This window comes from Chelonia mydas, chromosome 7 (genome assembly GCF_015237465.2).
Source record: "Chelonia mydas isolate rCheMyd1 chromosome 7, rCheMyd1.pri.v2, whole genome shotgun sequence".
NCBI classification, from domain to species: Eukaryota; Metazoa; Chordata; order Testudines; family Cheloniidae; genus Chelonia; species Chelonia mydas.
Window position 1 is genome coordinate 81621708 of NC_057853.1, and position 18437 is coordinate 81640144.

Genomic DNA, 18437 nt, shown 5'->3' on the forward strand with positions numbered 1-18437 from the left:
TTGTTCAATGATCAGATTGTGCAGCTGGACTTTCTACTGGTCTTATACATGGAGTTGGGCCTGTATCCAAACATATAGGTGCAGGTTCAGTGGACAAGAGAGAGTGTATGTGCAGAGAGGTGTTTGTCAGCAAACAGCTGTGTATACACAGGGAGCTGTGTGAGTGGACCCAGGGATATACACAAATGGGCGTGTGCAACAAGAAGTGTGTATATGCATTTCATTTACTTACAGGCATGTCTACAGCACTTATCAGTAGCTGAGCACTTCACACATAATAATGACGTCCCCCTCATAACACCCCTGGGAAGTAGGGAAATGTTATTCATTTATATACTGAGGCAAGGACACTTGAAGTGACCTGCCTAAGGAAGTCTGAGGCAGAGCCAGGAATAAAATCCAGACAGTTTCTGAGTACCCGTCCTGCCCCTTACCCGCAAGAGCAGCCTTCTTCCTCAACCTATACTTACCTGTTTGTGCATATGTGGGCAAGAGGTAGTGCAAAGGCATATGTGTTCGATGGGTGTGGGAGTAATCCAAAGGAATCCCGGATATTAGCTTCTGCTTTTCCCCTCCATCCCAACTCACCAAGAGGGTCCCCTCCTATGATGCTGTACTCCACTTGTCCACTGGGCCCTGAGTCCCCATCATGGGCCAGGAAAGTCCACACCCTTGGGCCAGGCTGACCTTCTGTGATGTCAAAGGGTCCCTCGTAGGCTCTTGGAAAAGTTGGCTGGTTGTCATTGATATCATTCAGGTTCACCAACACCTGCAGTTAAGACAAGAATGTATACAGTGAAGGGGAAACCAGGGAGAACAATGGAAGCAGAGCCCACCTTTTTTCCTCAGTCCCAGCCTGTGGTATCTAATATCCTGGGCAGAGGGTGTGAAGCAGGCACCGTGACAGAGGAGTCAGGGAACATTCTTCCCCAGATTGTTTTCTTAGACTAAAGTGGTAGCACCTCCTTTGTCTTCTCACTTTATTAAAGATCTCTGTATGTTTATTTAAAACATTCCAGGTTGTCTAGGTCATATTCAGTCTGAAGCATAAGCAAAACACTTCTGGATTTGCTGTTTTCAGAACATACTGACCAAGGAGACAGCAAATTATCTTCCTCTCTTTCTGGTTTACTGAACCATCCAAAATTCAGCAGAGTCACTAAGTTTAAAATTAACATGGTGGTTTGACCCTGAGCATGCTGGTCATATTATGGCTGTGTTCTTAGCCAAACTAAATATAGTAGGAAGAAAACAAAGTTTGTATGGGTAGGCAAAGAATCTGTGGATCCCACAGATTTGTGATGTCCCTGAAGCTTTTGCTGTTTAGCAAAGTCAAGTAAATCACTGCCCTGCTGTCTGATTGGCTCTGCAGCTTGACAGGCTGAGAGAAAAACAGCACCAGCCCCCTTCTGATCACTGACATGTTATTCTGGTACTTTAAAAACAGACACCACTACTCCATTGTAAATGTTGGAGCAAATTAAAGCAAAAATCAGATGATTTACACGTTTTCTGCAGCATATACAGATATAAAGCTGGACAAACTGACTACCTGAGTTATGCTGAGAAATGGATGGGTAATGCGGAATCCTAGGCCTTACAGACAGAAAGTAACAATCTCAAAAACTCCTCTGACCACAACAATCATCAGCTTGATGTGGAAGACCAGGTCCCCATATGAGTTTGCACGCAGCTGTTTTTTTAGTAGCCCATTGCTTTACTTCTCCTTTATGCATCATACACTCAGGAGTTGTTTCTAGCAGTGTGCAAACCTTAAAACCTCTGGAGTTTGGGTGCTTATCCAAAACAAACCGAAAGGCATGGATACTTTGCTGAAGCGTATCTCACTACGTGAAATCTCTTGGTGCTGTGCGTTTCTTTTTCCTGACTAGATGAATTATTTTTATTATTCTTATTTACTAATATTACAGCAGAGTCTATGGGCCTCAGCCAAGATCAGCCCCCATTGTGCTAAGTGGTATAGCAAGAGGGAGTTTCTGCCATGAAGAACTTACAGACAAGACTTGCAAAGGATTGCAGAAAGGAAGTATTATTATCCCTGTTGGATTTTTTTTTTTTTAAACAGATGACCAACGCACAGAGAGATTAAATAACTTGTCTGTGCTCACACAGGGAGCTTGTAGGCAGGGCTGGTAGTGGAGCCCAGATTTCCCTAGTCTCAGTCCAGTGCCTTCACCACAAGCCCACCCTTCTTCTTACAATCAGGTTTCTCGTGCGAAAGTTCAAGGTAACAAATTTGAGATTCACTTTCTACAAATATTTGGCAAAGAATACACTTAAAATTCACTGTTTGCACTAACCTTCTTGCCAGTAAATTATTCACCAGAATATTCACAGAAAGTGAACCCTATGGGCGAGGGAACATAGCTGAAGACAAGAGATTTACAAACTGCAGGTGAATATTTATACAAAGTCGTTCACAGTAGATACTCAGCCCTTGTTAGATTCAAAGCCTAACAATGTTCTAGCACATTACCATAGTATTAGGGAAATGGAAGTCTGAGACTGGATGGCTGGGTTTTCCCATTGCTATTACTTATTATTGTGATTTATTACTTCCATTGTGGTAGCATTTAGGAGCCATAGACATGGATCAGGACTGTGCTAGGCACTGTACAGAGGCAAAGCAAAAAGATGGCCTCTGCCCCAAACAGTTTATAATTTAAGTACATACTGAAATATACATAAACAGATATTCCAATTGCACATGGTAAAAACAGCGATGAAGCCAGTTTAAGAATTATGGTTGAAGTTCGGAGGAGATGTGATATCATTCTGGACATGGAGAGACGTTGCCATTTGACTCCTTGAGTTTTGTTTTAAGTTGCAAAAGAAAGTTGGATAGACTATTCCAGTGGTTCTCAAACTATGAAGCAGGCATCCCAAGGGAGGAGTGGGAATGTGTTAAGGGAGGCATGAGCTTTGTGTTTTAATTTTTTTAATTAAAGAACTCTGGCTGTCAGCCCCGGGTGGCTGGGGATTGTGCAGAAGGGCTGTGCACATCTGAGAGGTGAGGATCAAGTGGACAGCCGGAGCCCCACCCCCGAGCTTGGGCTTTCCTCTCCCCTCCCAACAATCCTTCACCTGGAGGTGGCGGGGCTCCAGCTGTCAGCCCTCTGGTAGAAGTAAGGGTGGCAATGGGGCACTAAGTCTCCTGTGAAAAGCAATATTGACGAATATCACTTTTCACATCACCATCATTACTTCTGTGCTGCTGCTGGTGTGGTGCTGCCTTTAGAGCTGGGTGCCCAGGCAGCAGCCGCTGCTTTCTACTCTGCCTTCAGACCTGGGGACAGCATATATGTACTTGTGGAGGCAGGGTACAAACGACTACAGACACAAAGAAGGGGGGTACAAAAAATAAGTTTGAGAACCACTGGTCTATTCAATTCCAGTAAAGAAACATTCTCACCTTAAGTTGCCCCTTTATACCCTCACCTTGACAACCGTGTCCAATTCCGGTCAATAAGGATATAGCACAAATGGAAACGATCCAGACAAAGGCAACAAATGATTGGAGGCCTGGACAGACTTTCACATGGGGAGATTAGAAGGAATGGGAATGGTAGGTTTAGAAAGGAGATGAATAAAAAGGTGACTTGATAGAGGTATGTAAAGTAACAGATGATGTAGAAAAGCTCAGCCAGGCTCTGCTATTTCTCCTCCCCAAATACAAGAATAAGGGGACACCCAAAGAAAAGAAAAGGGGCAATTTAAAAAGGATCAAAGGAAATAGTTTTTTTTCTAAACACAACAACACACAAATAATCAGGTTAATTAGACATGTAAAAACATTCTTCCTTTCATTAAGGAAACACAGCAGCTGTTTAACAGGACACAACAATCCTGCACAACAGCTTAGATCAGGAAGTAATGAAGAATGAAGGTGTTAGTTGAAAAGTCTGGGGGAATTTTGATGGCTATAACCAGGGGCTACAAAGTAATATGGGTGGCGGATAATATTAGAAAATGTGGGGTGCTCTGATGATGGAACAGAAATGGCTCATGTCTCAGCCCATTTATTCAGTGTGAATCTGCTGCTCCCTTTGGGGGGGGATCATCGCAATGAACTCACCCCCTTCCTGTTCTCTTCCATATTTTGCAACAACATTTAGGATAATAGCGTGCAGCTGCCACACATTGTTGAGCAAGGACTACTCAACAAAATGACCTAATCACCCCAGATGTGTAGAACTATTTGCACTCCATAGAAGGGGGATATGAAACTTCTTAAAGGGGCACCACTGCACAGAATGTTGCAAGCCCCACCCCTCCAGCTTCCCACAACATACCTCTCTCTAATGGTCTAGAGTAATTGTGGAACACTGCTCCCATAGCAGCTACATACCGTTGTAGTGGTTGTGAGACGGCGTGATGGGATTGGACACTGGTCTGTGGCAGTGACAACCAGGGTGTAGCGTCCATGGCTGATCTCATAGTCCAGCTCCTTCACAGTGCAGATCTGCCCCTGAAAAGACACACAAGAGTGGTGGGTTGTCTAGTGTGAGGGAAACTAACCAAACAAATGGGAGAAATAGGGTAACGGCATGAAGAGATGAAGTTGTTACTAACTGTGGTGCTGTTTATGTGAAAGGTGCCCACGATATTCCCCTCTGTGATGGCGTATGCAACTGTGCCGTTGGGCCCTTCATCCCGATCCAGTGCCTTGATGGTAATGAGGGTGGCGTTGAGGGTGGCGGGGCCCTCATCCAGCGTTACTTCATACTGCTGTTGCTGGAACACTGGAGCGTTATCATTCTCATCCAGGATAGTGACGCACACTGTGGTAGTGGCCTGCAGGCAAAGAACCAACACAGTTAGCGTCATGTGCTAAAAGAAATGTACAAGTTCTGGCTGCAGATCAATGATCTGGCTAGGGGTTGGTGGTGCAATGATCACAGGATGGTGACTTCTTCTAGAGATAATAATGGTACATGTGAATTATTGCCAACAAAAAACTATGCTTTTCATATCTGTTGCACTTTTCATCTGAGGATCTCAAAGCACCTTACAAACAGTAGCTAAGTAAGTCTCACAATAGATAAGCATTTAACAAATCGGTAAACTGAGGCCAAAGAGGCTAAGTGACATGCCTGTTGTCGCACAGACCTTGCCTAGTTTGGTTTCTTCCACTGTTTTACTATTGCTGGTAGCAACACTGGGAGTTGTACTGGAAACTGGCTGCTGCCTAACCCTGCTCAGAACAGGCCTACAGGACACTGTGATTAAAAAGGAGGCCCTGACTCTGCACCAGAGCTTCTATTGTTGTTACCAGGGATGGCAGCAACAATAGATAGAAAAAAAAGTCTAATGTTGGCACTGCCAGAGCAAATCAGGGGAAGAGCTAGAAATAGGATGATGGATTTCCAGTCACATGTTCTAACCACTAAGCCATAGTCGTCCACTGTTTAAACAGAGTGTTTTTAGAACCCTTCCAACTTCTAATAACAGTGACCAAGTGTCTGGAAATTTTTATTGCATAGTCTTTGTGGTCAGTGAATCACTGCAAGTTCTTCCAGTCGCATCTCAATGGTAGATGATAACTGAAGTGCACAAGGACTGTCAGGATAAGAACTGTAAATCCATCAGTCTTCTTAAGTATGCCCTTTCCTCTTTTAACAGGAGAAACATTCGACAAATGGCAAATGCACCGTAAGTCATGCAGAGATGAGTTTCTCTTATTCCATTGGCTGGTGATGGACAAAAACATTTCTCAGGTGGGACACCTGGCAGGGTGGCTGACTTTTCTCCTACGTCTCAATGGAATGCTCCTGTCCTCACCGGTCCCAGTTCTCTGAGCGAGAGGAGAAGGCTGGAGAGACATTTTTACTCTGTCTTGTCACCTGCCACAGGAAATCTCACTCTGTAAGAAAGGCATGAAAGCGGAACATGCCAATCTCACTCTGGCACAGGTCGATGAGAGGGTGGGCGCAGTGACATTAGCACCCCAGCTGTGCACGTGACACAGGAAGGAGTTAGGGTAAATTAAAATGGGATAGTTGTGGGTCCCTCTGACCAGATTTTAGTTGCAAAAAACACTTGACTTTGTACTAAATCTCTCTCTAATCAGAAGCCTCTTGTCCCTCAGGGAATAGTTTTCACAAGAGCTCTGCAAAAATTTTGCAACAAAACCTCAAACCACACAATAGTCAGGTGGTTTCCTCTTTCCATTACAGACTCAAAATTCGGGGCAAGTGAGTTGGAGAGTTTCTCTACTGGGTCACACACGTACTCCTTTTCTTTTTACACTTTGTTGGTTATGCACACCGAGCTGGCAAGCAGCGGGAGGGGCAGGAACACAGTCTCTACCCAATAACCTGTTGCAGTTTTACAGGACACTGCCACTAAACCTACATTTTATTGTTAAGATATCTCAACCACTCCTCCTCTTCTCTTTGTTCTTTCAGCAGGTTCATAAACAACTTCCCCTTGACAGTGCCTGTCTGGTGCTGCAGGCAGAGGAGCTCTGTGACTAAGGGCTTGTCTACACTTACCAGAGGATCGATGCTGTGGTGATCGATGCATCGGTGATTGATTTAGTGGGTCTCGTGAAGACCCGCTAAATCGACCGCCAATCGCTCTTCTGTCGACTCCTGTACTCCACCTGATCGAGAAGAGTAAGGGGAGTCGACAGGAGACCATCTCCCATCGACGTCGCGTAGTGTGGACCCCACGGTAAGTAGATCTAAGCTATATCGATTTGAGTTACGCTATTCACATAACTCAAATTGCGTAGCTTAGATCGACTTTTCCCTTTAGTGTAGACAAGGCCTCAGCGAGTCATTACTCTCTTCCTCCAGTGACCCTAATGCTGCACAAACACTAACCTTAAGCCCCAACCCTACTGCCTGCCTTGGTCACCTCTCCTCTTGACAGTGCCCATTCGGTGCTGTAGCCAGGTAGGCACTGTTTAGATGAACCTAACCCGTTTTGACCAGGCATAGGTAAATGATCTTGCCTGAGGAAGCCATTGTGTGGAGGGAGCCACAGTGCAAATCTCCAGCCAATATTGCTTCTGATCAGAAGCAGCCCCTACTATTCCAGTCCTGACCCGCTACATATCCCCAACTTTCTCAAAGCACCTCGGCCCTGACCTGAACTGTCATTTGCTGACTCATTTCAACCAAATGGGATTGAAGTATGCAAAGTAACTGGAAGGAGTGAGAGACAAGTAGCTCTGATGCCATAGTGTTCCTCTGCCTGGAGCCCCAACTAACAGTGTGTGGAAAGCAGGCTTTTCTGCTCTTCCGGTTTTCTGACTTGCCACCAAAATCAAAGGAATTCTTCCCACTGATGCCTAGACTGCATTCCCTGGCATTTTAGAGTTGAGTCATCCCTGGTCTTCTAAAGTTATTGCATTACAGACAGACTAAGGGAGAAATGCCAAGGAATTACGTGTTAGGCTCCACTTTGCTTGGCCAATTAGCTTCACTAACCTTGTTTGATCCTTGGGCCCAGTTTCTAGGTAACTCCAGCTGATTACTCTAGTCATAATTTTGATATGAAACAAGTGGAACTCATCAATTTTGGCTATATTTTACTTTGAGATTTTGAGCTTGTTTGAACCTGTAATTCAAAATGAAACTCAGACAATAGATGGGGAAATTGCAAATTTAAGTGGATCAAAATCAAATGTTTTCTTGACACGCCGTGAAGCAAAAGCAGCGAGTGCAAAACTTTTGCTCAGACTGGGAACAAGGTGCAGGCCCTTTTTACTCTACAAAAATGGAATGGTAACTGGGTGAGGGGAAAAACAGCAGGGCCCCTCAGAGAGATCACTTTATCTTACTCCAAATACTTAAACAGAAAGAGGACATTAGGTTAAAAAAAAAGTGAAAATGTGACTTGCGTATGCAATGATGTGCAAAGAAGGCAGTTTCCCCAATCTCCACCTTGTAGGATGAGGTAGGAACTGAAGCCATGGCCTGTAATAATATAGCTTTTATCTGATGGATAAGTCAACATGTGGAATACAAAAATTCTAATAAAAGAGAAGGATTTAGGATGCTCTGTCCTTTGAAGCAGAGATTTGCTCTGCCTGTGTGAGGCTCTTCACAAGGGTACCTCATGAACAGTCTAAAGAAAAAACAAACAAACAAACATTCCAAACATACCAACCAACCCAGCAGATCAGGATCCCAGGCAGAGCTGGGAGGATGGTGCTTCCTGTTATGAGTACTTTGCTACCACTGGGGGATGTGATATAGAAGTAGTTCTTTGAGGGGAGAATTAGGTTATAAAGTGCTGCGCACCAGCACACAGTGACTGTGCAGCTACTGTTTTCAGACAGCTAAAGAGAAACCTTACAGAACTCTTGGAGTGGGAAGGGGGAGAAAAGAAACTGATCCTCTCTGACCCTCACAACATCTACAAAACTCAAGTTATCTACACTGAAGGGGGGATTCTGTAAGTGGTTGGACAACAGAGATTTTTAAATGCAAATACTACACATAATAGGACATGTGTTCTTGACACTACTGTTAAAAGTAGTGAAGGTTGGAGGAGGAGGAAGGGGAGGTTGATTAGTCAGGATTCATTTGCTGTTGTGTATATTTTCCCATTCCTGCTCGCCATCTCAAACCATGCGTGAGTTAGGCCCATTCTCAGTAGGGTACAAGATTTCTCTCCAGGCAAAAAACAAGGGACAGGATTCATTATATTCCCCCCCCCCCCCCCCCAGCATCTTGGCACAGTTTCATTCCAAATGCATTTAGAAGCTTGCCTGGCATGGGGGATGGTCTCTCCTTTACCACTCACCAGTTCACTGTGTCACACAGCCCAGTCATATCTCCTAAACTGAGCAGGGTGACACCTGCATTGTAACATCACCCACAATCGGCACTATGGGCCTGCTTTTGGAATAGTGCCATATGATGCATTACAGTGTGATGAGACAACATCAGTATTGCAATGCCGCACTCATAGAGTCTTTGCCCAATGTCTCCTGCCAGAGCCTCCATTGACTTTCACTGTCCAGCTCTCCTTGGGGCTGAATGAGCACTAACCCCTAGACGCTAAGGCCTGACCCATTGACTGCTGTTTGGGAGGCCTGGGTCATTGACTGCTTATTTGTGTAGACCTCAGTTCCCCTCCCCGTCTGATGGAAATGGAGAAGTTGATAAAGTGGCTCTCCAAGATCTAGCAACAGCAACAGGCAGTCCAGCTCCAGCAGCAACAGCAGCTCCTCCAACAGCTGGGCAACCAACAGCAATAGCTGATTTGGGAATTGGGGGCCCAGCATCGAGACCAACAGCAGCAATGCCTGCAACAGATGGCTGCCATGCTCCTAGCTGTGAGACCAGGCCCCGTGGGACGGGCAATCCAGACAGACCTCCCCGTTCTTGTGTGCCTGACCAAAATGGGGCCTGATGATGACCCGGATGCCTTTCTGGTCACATTTGAGTGGGATGCCTCAGTGGCTCCCTGAACAGTGAGCCAGCCTCCTAGCACCGTATTTGACAGGCAACTGAAAAGCACAATCCTCGCCACCCTTGACATTACATCTGATACATTCTGGCAACAGTTCTACGGAGAGATATACTCACTGGGGGCGAGACTGCAGATGGTCACACAGCAGCTGAAGGACACCTGTTGGTGGTGGGTCTAGCCCGAGCAGCACACCAGGGTCAAGGTCACCAAATCGGTGGTCCTGGAGCAATCAATCACATCCTACTGCCACAAGGAAGGGCACTGGTCCTCTGCCTCCAGCTAGAGACCCTGAGCAAAGCAGTCATCTTAATGGAAAACTATGTGGCCACCGAAAGCCCAGTCTGCCCTTACTCTGAGAGCCCAACCCACAGACTTTGCAGCCAAAAGAGGAACAACCCCCAAATCAAGGAACCTCCCAAGCTGTTGGCTAAGATTGAGTGAGAGTCATACCAACAGACAGGATCCCAGGTATTGGCAGCGGTCACCTCGAGTGTCAAGGAGGGCCACAGGGTCCACTGACCTAGTAAGGGAAACCTGGATACCTGGAAGCCCCACCTTCTCGACTAGTCCCAGAGACCGGCCCAAGCAGTCAGAAATCAGCCCATGTTTCACCTGCAGCTGCCTCGACCATCTCTGCCGAGAGTGTCCCGTGATGGACTGTGACTTCAGGCAAGTCTGGACCAGTGAGGCTCGTGCTTGGAAACAGCCCTCCAGCAAACTGACGATCCTTGTGGAAATCGATGGGGTATGGGTCCCCATGCTCGTGGACTTGGGGTGCCGAGACTCATCCGACGAGACCTCCTCACCACCCCAAATCTGCAGTGGGAAGTCATCTGCTTACAATATATTCATCAGGATGTGAAGCTGTACCCCAGTGCCTGGGCCATCATGACAGTGAACGGTGAGACCAGAACCATGACAGTAGGCCTGGCCTCGAGACTGGCCTACCTGGTCATCCTCGTCTGGAGCTGGACGGGATTTATGAAGGTTCTGTGCACTGTGAACCTCAAACCAGGCACACTGGAGCCCACATTCAAGGGGGACCTCCTCAAGGAAACAGGGGAGACATCCAGTAATCCAGACACTGACATCGAGGGAGCCTGGGATGGTAAGCTTGACATCCCTGACAAGAAGGCAGGCCCTGTTCACCAGCATGGGGAGGATCCACCAAACCGGGGAGCTGACTTTGGCTGAGATCAGTGAGAAGACCCTATGCTCAGTTGGGAGTATGAGCAACTGGCTAGTGTAAATGGGAGGGTCATGGAGCCCCAATGAGAAATGCAGTACCCCTAGGTTGAGCTAAAAGGGACCCGCCTATACCGAGTGGACCGCGACCCACAGATGCAAGAGGCCCAGACCCAGCTAGTACTACCCTGATGCCACAGGCAAACTGTCTTGAAGCTCGCCCATGACATCCCCACTGCTGAGCATTTGGGCCACAAAAGGATGTTGGTCCAAATTTTGGCCTGTTTTTTTTGGCCAGGAATCCATTGGGAAGTCAAAGACTTTTGCAGCTCCTGCCCAGAGTGCCAGCTTGTCACTCCACAGGGAGCACTGAAGGCTCTGTTTCTCCCACTACCCATAGTGGGAGTTCCCTTTGAGAGGCTTGCCATGGAGGTGGTGGGAATCCGCGAGAGAAGCATGGTCGGTTTCAGGTTCATTCTGATGATCCTGGAGTATGCTACCTGCTTCCCTGAAGCAATGCCACTCTAACACCACAGCCCGGACCATTGCTGTGAAGATACTCAAGGTCTTTGCTTGAGTGGGCCTTCCTTGAGAAATCTTGACAGACCAGGGGATGAACTTCACATGAAAGCTGCTTAAATAAATCTGCAACCTGTTGGGCATTGAGATGATTTGGATATCTGTTTATCACTCTCAGATGGATGGCTTAGTCAAACACTCAATCAAACCCTCAAGGGCATGCTTTGGAGATTCTCCCCAAGGGAGCTCCACTACTGGGACCAGTTCATCTCCCCTCTGCTACTCGCAGTCCAGGGAGTTCCCCAATTGTTAACCAAGCGCTCTTCATTTGAGCTGCTTTATGGGAGGCAGCCATGGGGAATCCTGAACCTGGTTTGTGAGAAGTGGGAGAAGGCACCTTCCCTGTCGCAAGGTCTCCTGCAGTATGTCCTCTGACTGTGGGATCAACTTGAGAAGGTGTGAACCTTAGCATGCGAGAATCTCCACAATGCACAAAAGTCACAGGAGCAGGCTTATAACCAGGAAGCCTGGGGAAAGGGCCTTTGAACCCAGAGATAGGATTCTCTTGTTGCTTCCCTCTGAAGCATCAAAACTGCTTGCCTGAGAGCAGGGGCCCTACAATGTTATCGCCCAAGTGGGGCCTGTTAACTACAAAATCTGGCAGCCAGACAAGAGAAAGAAACTAAAGATGTATCATCTGAAGCCCTGATGGGATTGAGAGGGGTCGCTGATTGCTCAGTATAGCCTGAGCCAGAGTTGGGCCCACATGCCCCAGTCCTGACAGACTCTGAGGAACCTCAGATTGGTGACACCCTGATTCCCAAACAAAGGAAGCAAGTCAGGAGTCTATTCAAAGCATTCCCCAAGACCTTTATGGCTCGGCCAGGACAAATCACCCTTGTGCAGCACGTGATCCTGAGAACCCCGGGGGAGATCGTCCGAGAGAACACTTGGCCCTGACGTGGTGAATGTGAGAGACGGTGGAGAAAGAGGTCCGAGCAATGATAGAACTGGGGGTGATTGCGGAGTCCCAGACTGAGTGGCGTAGCTCCAGTGTTCTGGTCCCTCAGGTTCTGTAGAGACTTTAGGAGGGTGAATGCCATATCAAAGTTTGATACATACCCAATGCCCCAAGTCAATGAATTGTTTGACTACCTCAGCAAATCTTGCTAGACCCTCACAAAAGGGTACTGGCACATTCCGCTGGCTCCAGCTTCCAAGGAGAAGAGAGCCTTTGCCAACCCAGTAAGACTATACTAATTTATCAGGATGTCCTTCTGGCTCCATGGGGCTCCCTCCACCTTCCAGCAGTTGATGGACCACATCTTATGGCTCCATGGCACCTCTGCCACCATCTACTTGGACAACGTGGTCATGTATAGCAGTAACTTGGAGGACCATCTCAACAAGTGGCGGCCATCTTTCGAGCCTTACACACAGCCGGACTCATGGTGAATCCCAGCAAATGCAAACTAGGCTGGGAGAAGCCACCTATCTAGGATACTTTCTGGAGCATGGTCAAGTCCACCCCTTGTGGGTAAAGTCCAGGCCCTTCAGACCTATCCACTGCTGCAACCAAGAAAGGTTCCTGGGGTTAGCAGGCTATTACTGCCACTTTGTCCCCAACTTCTCATTGATCCTGGCCCCTTTGACAGAACTTCTGAAGGACAACCCTGATGAGTTCGCTGGACAGCAGACTGCGCTTGAGCCTTCCAGACACTTATGGACCTCCTGTGCCAACAACCCATGCTGTTCAGCACTGACTTCTCTCAGGAGTTCATCCTTCAAACTAATGCCTCAGAAGTGTCTCTGGGAGCAGTCCTCCCCTGAGAAGTCAAGAGAGAATAGCACCCCGTGATTTACATCAGTTGGCAGCTGTTTCCACACAAGTGCAACTACTCCATTATTGAAAAGGAGGCCCTCACTATCAAGTGGACCGCAGAAGCCCTGCAATAGATCCCCCTTTCCTCTAGTGACTGATCACTGCATACTGCAAAGAAGGCCAAACCGTGGTTAATGAGGTGTCATCTGATCCTCTTACCATATGTCTTCTGAGTTCAACACTGAGCCAGTAAGGCACACAAACACGGATTTCCTTTCCCGGGTGGGAGAAGGTGAATCTCAGTTCCTCGGAGATGGACTTATGGGGGGGGAGGTGTGTGTATAATGAGGCGGAATGGCCTCATTCTCACACAGAGGGGGCTAACTCACCCTGTTGGGCTTAGCTAAACCCTCGCAGGAAGCATGGGGATGGGGACGGAAGTATAAGAGCAGGGCACCGCAGTTCTGTTGGAGCCAGATGTCCTTCTCAGGGAGCCGAACCGCCAGCACAGCTCATGACCGGCTGTGATGCGTGATGACTCCTTTGAACCAGCTGCTGCCCCAAGAGATGGAGAGACCCAGAGAGGAAGTGGAGAGTGAGCTGCTTGGTGCAGAGACAAGAAACAAGGCCCCTGATGCGGCGGAACAGGCCCACCAGACGACGGTAAGAAGTAACACAGGGAAACAAGACATTGACTCAGCTGTGGTGCTTGGAAGCAAGGCAGGGACCCCACACTTCCGTGCCAACCCTGTGATGGGATAACCTGTCACTTCCAGGGCACTGGGGTGGGTCGCAGTGGAGCAGGGTGGCCTGGGTCTCCCTACCTCTGGCCCCCCACTCGGAGCTGGATGAGCACTAACCCTAGGCCCAAAGGCCTGAGCCATTGACTGCTCGAATACTCAATCCTTAAGCCTGAAGGACTGATCCACTGACTGTCTGCTCTGTGTGTCCCCCTCTCCCCTATCCATGTAACCTGAGCTACCACTTGCTCAGTGACTTGACTGCAAGCCCGGGCTGCAAGCCCGGGTGCCTAATAGACCAACCTGGCACGATTCTCCACGGCTGCCAAAGGGGGCCGTCCCTAACCCTGAGACACAGGACCCTTACAGGATCATATAGTATCTCCTGGGGGGAAAAAAACATGATTATGCTAGGAAAGGGTCACGTACCAGGAAAAATGGTGGACTCTGGATTCTGATCCTGAATGAGCCCCTCACACAACTTGTGCTGCGATCAACCCAACTAGAAATTGGGTTTTTTAAAAAAGCACAAACATCACTGAAACCTGGATAGTGCATCTGCGTTGTACTTTCTTGTGAGGAAAAGCATAATTTGAAGTGTCTAACTGGCTACCTCCAAATGTAACAAATCAGCCTCCTGCCACCCTAATCCACTTATTTTAAAACTAGTAACCTATAAATGGAAAACAGAATGAACTGCTGCATTTCACATTTGTGTGTGCGCGCATGTGGCCACCTAATCTCAGTGCATGTGTTTTGTGTGCCATGGAAGTAGACAGCTGACTTTGGCAGTCCCACCCAGTCACAGTCCTCTGTTGATTTCAGGAAACCTGCAGGGATTGGACCATTGTGTTGAGCAGCACAAAGTTTCTTTTCTTTCTCTCAGGTTTCAGAGCAGCAGCCGTGTTAGTCTGTATTCGCAAAAAGAAAAGGAGTACTAGTGGCACCTTAGAGACTAACCAATTTATTTGAGCATAAGCTTTTGTGAGCTACAGCTCACTTCATCAGATGCATCCGATGAAGTGAGCTGTAGCTCACGAAAGCTTATGCTCAAATAAAGTGGTTAGTCTCTAAGGTGCTCCTTTTCTTTTTTCTTTCTCTAACCTCATGGGGGTGCTCTCAGCTCCTCTCTCTCAAATTACAGTAGGCATTATCTCAGTGAAATTTCCTGTGTATGCAACTCTCTTGCTCCTTCTGTCTCAGGGTTGCTCTGAGTACGCATGTAAGACACAGGAGAGAAAAATCCTGGAGAAGGGCTAGCTCCAATTTCAGTGAGTGAAGATGGATGTTTACCACAGTCATTCAACGGACAGTGTGTGGAAGGGCTGGGTGCTGCCAATCGCTCTCTACTTGGCTTTCTACCAAGGTAAAGTCAGGTTGGTTTTTCTCTCCCCAAAAAGGAGAGGAAAGGAAAACCTAATTTGCTATCCACTTTTTGTATTCACCCTCTTTTTGTTTGATCAGAAGTCAAAAGAATTTCAGCTTAGGTAGATATGTGTTATTTACTTTCTCACCTTCCTCCCTGCGTTAAGGTTCAAGGGAGATTTCTCAAAGACTCTTAAGGAAGGGGCTCTCTTCTGGGGATGGCTAAAGAGTGCTGTTTGTGTGGGAGTAAGAAGAGGACCTGCTGTGTTTTTTAAATTCTGCTTTCCTGCAATTATTGTCCTCCCTTTTCCTTCACTTTGAACTAATTTGTGCGTCAGAACAAAGCCAAGTCATAAACGAAACAGCAGCACTGGTCCCATAAAGGGATATCGAGAATGTGCAGAGATGCAGGGCTAGATTATTTTCTATTTGCTGCTTAACCCCAGCTCTTTTGGAGGTTTAAGCACAGCACATTTGTCCTGGGTTCTAGGTGAATAGAGTCTTTCATTATTAACAGAGTGGCAGATAGAGGCAGTTTGTTTGAGTTCAAAGAAGACCATCTTTGTAGTCTATAGAGATGCTCATCTTTGCTGTCAAGACTGTGCATGTGTTTGTGTGCACACACTACGAAGCTGTCACTTCTGCCTGCTTCTCTGGGCATATAGGACACCAACCAGGATAGACTTTGCATTGATCTATTAACTGGGTGCCCCCCAGTTTTCAGAAACTGAGCTGTCGAGAGATCACTCTCGGGCTCTGAAGTTTTCCCTACTCCAATAGTCTTGAGTATTTCCAGACAAGTTGGTTACCAGCCAAGCTGCCAGCCTTCAGCTGGTGCTTTGGTGCCCTCAGCTGGCCTCGAATCAGGGTCACTTATCTCATGCGTGATGTCTCACGGCCTTTGCTGAATACAGAGAAGAGTTTTGTAATTGGGGCTTCTGATGTTGGCAAGTAAAAGTTGCTCAGTGAAAATTAAAGACAGAACAGGTTAACAAATAAAGGGTTAGAAGCTGAAAGTGGGAAGGAGTGGGGTTCTATAATGATGCCTGAAATTCCGGGGAAATGATTATGTGGGACATGATGCTCTGATCCTAACACACGCTCCCTGCTCTGTTGCTGCCAATGTAACCTAAGGAAAAATTCATCCTGACTCCAAATCTGGCAATCAGCTTAACACTGGGCAGCCACAAATGTTTGTTTAATATAAAGAAGAAAAAAACCTTGTGTTCCCCCCGCAACACACACCTCATCTCCCATTTCCCCCTGGTTACTGGCTAGCAGATTTACTGATGGCTGTGGTGTGTGAAGGGAGAAATCTGCCACAAAATAGGTCTTTTTAGTCAGACAATAATTCCTAAGAAAAACTCCTATGGTTTAGGATGATAAATATCTGTTATTGTTGTTTCTGCATGCCACACACCAGAGCCCCCTTGCATCCCTCTCATTCCCCTCTGTAAACTCTCTGTGCCACCCTCCCATCCCCCTCTATTTCAAGGGATCTCTGCACTGCCACCCCTTCTCTTATGCTAGGGACTGTGTGTGTCCCCCAGTTCTCCTCTCCCTGCCATACCAGGGTCCCAATTTTCCTTCCAGGAACTCTGTGTGTATTCTCTTCCCCCCACCCCCTTATTTCTTTTCTTTCTGTCTGGGAGATAAGTCATTCAGAGAGTCAACATTTTAAAACTGTATTGGAAAGAAGGGCAGAGCTGAGATGGGGTACTTTTATGCTGGGAGGTGTTAAAATCTGCCATCAGCTGGTTCTTTGATCTACAGACAAACTGAGAAATGACACTGAGTTGAGTGCAAGACTTCGCTTTGCTCAGCCAAAAATGTCAAAATCCAGAAACTTCATGCAGCTGGCTGGAAATTGATCAGATACTGGCACACATCAGTAAATGCAAGATCAGGCCACAGAGTTGCCATGCTTTTTAGCTCCAAACTATGCCAGTCAGACCAGTGGAGCGCCGGGATGTGGATGGGAGTGTAACACAGAACATGCAGGAGACTGGGATTCAGGAGTAGAGCTGGCAGATGTCAGAAAGGTCAGGAACACGATCTCTAGCCAACTTTCTAACTGCACAAAACTGAACACCCTTGCCCCTCCCCCTGCCCCACCCCTTCCCTGATGCCCTGCCCTGACTCACTCCTGCCCCGCTCCCTCCATCGCTTGCTCCCCCCAACCCTCACTCACTTTCATTGGGCTGGGGCAGGGGGTTGTGGTATGGGAGGGGGTGAGGGCTCCAGCAGTGGGTGCGGGCTCTGGGGTAGGGCCAGAAATTAGGGATTCAGGAGGGGGCTCCACATTGGGGCAGGGGGTTGTGGTGTGGGACGGGGTGCAGGCTCTGGCTGGGAGTGTGGGCTCTGGGATGGGCTGGGGATGATGGGTTTGGGGTGCAGGAGGGGGCTCTGGGATGTGGCCAAGGGGTTTGGAGTATGGGAGGGGACTCCGGGCTGGGGCAGGGGGTTGGGGAGCAGGAGAGGGTGCAGGGTGTGGGAGAAAATTTGAGTGCGAGGGGGATTCCGACCTGGGGCACAGGGTTGGGGTGTGGGTGCGAGGTCTGGGAGGGAGTTTGGGTGTGGGAGGGGGTTCTGATCTGGGGCAGGGGGTTCAGGGTGCAGGGTTTGGGAGGGAGTTAGGGAGCGGGAGGGGGTTCTGACCTGGGTCAGGGGGTTCAGGGTGCGGGCTCCGGCTGGGCGGCACTTACCTCAGCCAACTCCTGGTTGGTGGCACAGCAGGGTTAAGGCAGGCTCCCTGCCTGCCCTGGCTCTCGGAAGCAGCCGGCATGTCCGGCCCCTTGGCTGGAGGTACGGCCAGGTGGCTCTGCGCGGTACGCGCTGCCCATGGCCCACCCCCGCAGCTCCCATTGGCTGCAGTTCCTGGTGCTGCGGGTGGGGGCAGCATGCGGCACTTCCCTGATTTTCCCTGTGCCTAGGGGCTGGACATGCTGGCTGCTTCCAGGGAGCTATGCAGGGCCAGGGCAGGCAGGGAGCCTGCCTTAGCCCTGCTGTGGCGACGACCAGACTTTAAATGGCCCGGTCAGTGGTGCTGACCGAAGCAGCCGGGGTCTCTTTTTGACCAGGCGTTCCGGTTGAAAACTGGATGCCTGGCAACCCCTAGTGCTGCAGGCAGGGGAATCTCTATAGATGAAATAAAACATTTTTGACTGGGCAAAGATAAAAGAATTTGCCAGAGCCAGCCAAGAATGGTGTGGAAATCTCCATCCTCACTCCAACTCAGCCAATATTGCTCCTGATTTGAAGCAGCCAAAACCTAGTTCAGTCTTCAGGACCTGCGCTCTCCAACACTCATGTCAAAGCACTTCAGTCCTGGCCTGCAGTTTCATTTGCTGACTCAT

At 48.1% G+C, this 18437-nt stretch overlaps 2 protein-coding genes across 20 annotated transcripts in view; one reads left to right on the plus strand and one right to left on the minus strand.

Annotated features, from left to right (window-relative positions):
• CDH23 (cadherin related 23) overlaps positions 1-18437 on the minus strand; it is a 514496-nt gene that overhangs the window by 39068 nt on the left and 456991 nt on the right. For 10 of the 15 annotated variants that reach the window (XM_037904844.2, XM_043551833.1, XM_043551835.1 and 7 more), the window contains 3 exons: positions 4594-4815; positions 4370-4489; positions 589-769 (listed from right to left, as the gene is read on the minus strand). In XM_037904844.2, coding sequence (XP_037760772.2) covers positions 589-769; positions 4370-4489; positions 4594-4815 — 523 coding nt within the window. Of the gene's footprint in view, positions 1-588; positions 770-4369; positions 4490-4593; positions 4816-5130; positions 5615-5672; positions 5873-9566; positions 9739-17786; positions 17820-18437 lie in introns of those variants that run through there. The other 5 variants (XM_043551837.1, XM_043551839.1, XM_043551845.1 and 2 more) reach the window with 5 other exon arrangements.
• The window catches only part of VSIR (V-set immunoregulatory receptor), an 87960-nt gene continuing 84237 nt past the window's right edge, over positions 14715-18437 (plus strand). For 2 of the 5 annotated variants that reach the window (XR_006292340.1, XM_037904851.2), the window contains exon 1: positions 14864-15082. Coding sequence is in view for 3 of the 5 variants with exons in the window: in XM_037904851.2 (XP_037760779.1) it covers positions 14998-15082 (85 nt within the window). In the remaining 2 variants the exon portion in view is untranslated. Of the gene's footprint in view, positions 15083-18437 lie in introns of all 5 variants that reach the window. The other 3 variants (XR_006292339.1, XM_027834929.3, XM_027834930.3) reach the window with 2 other exon arrangements.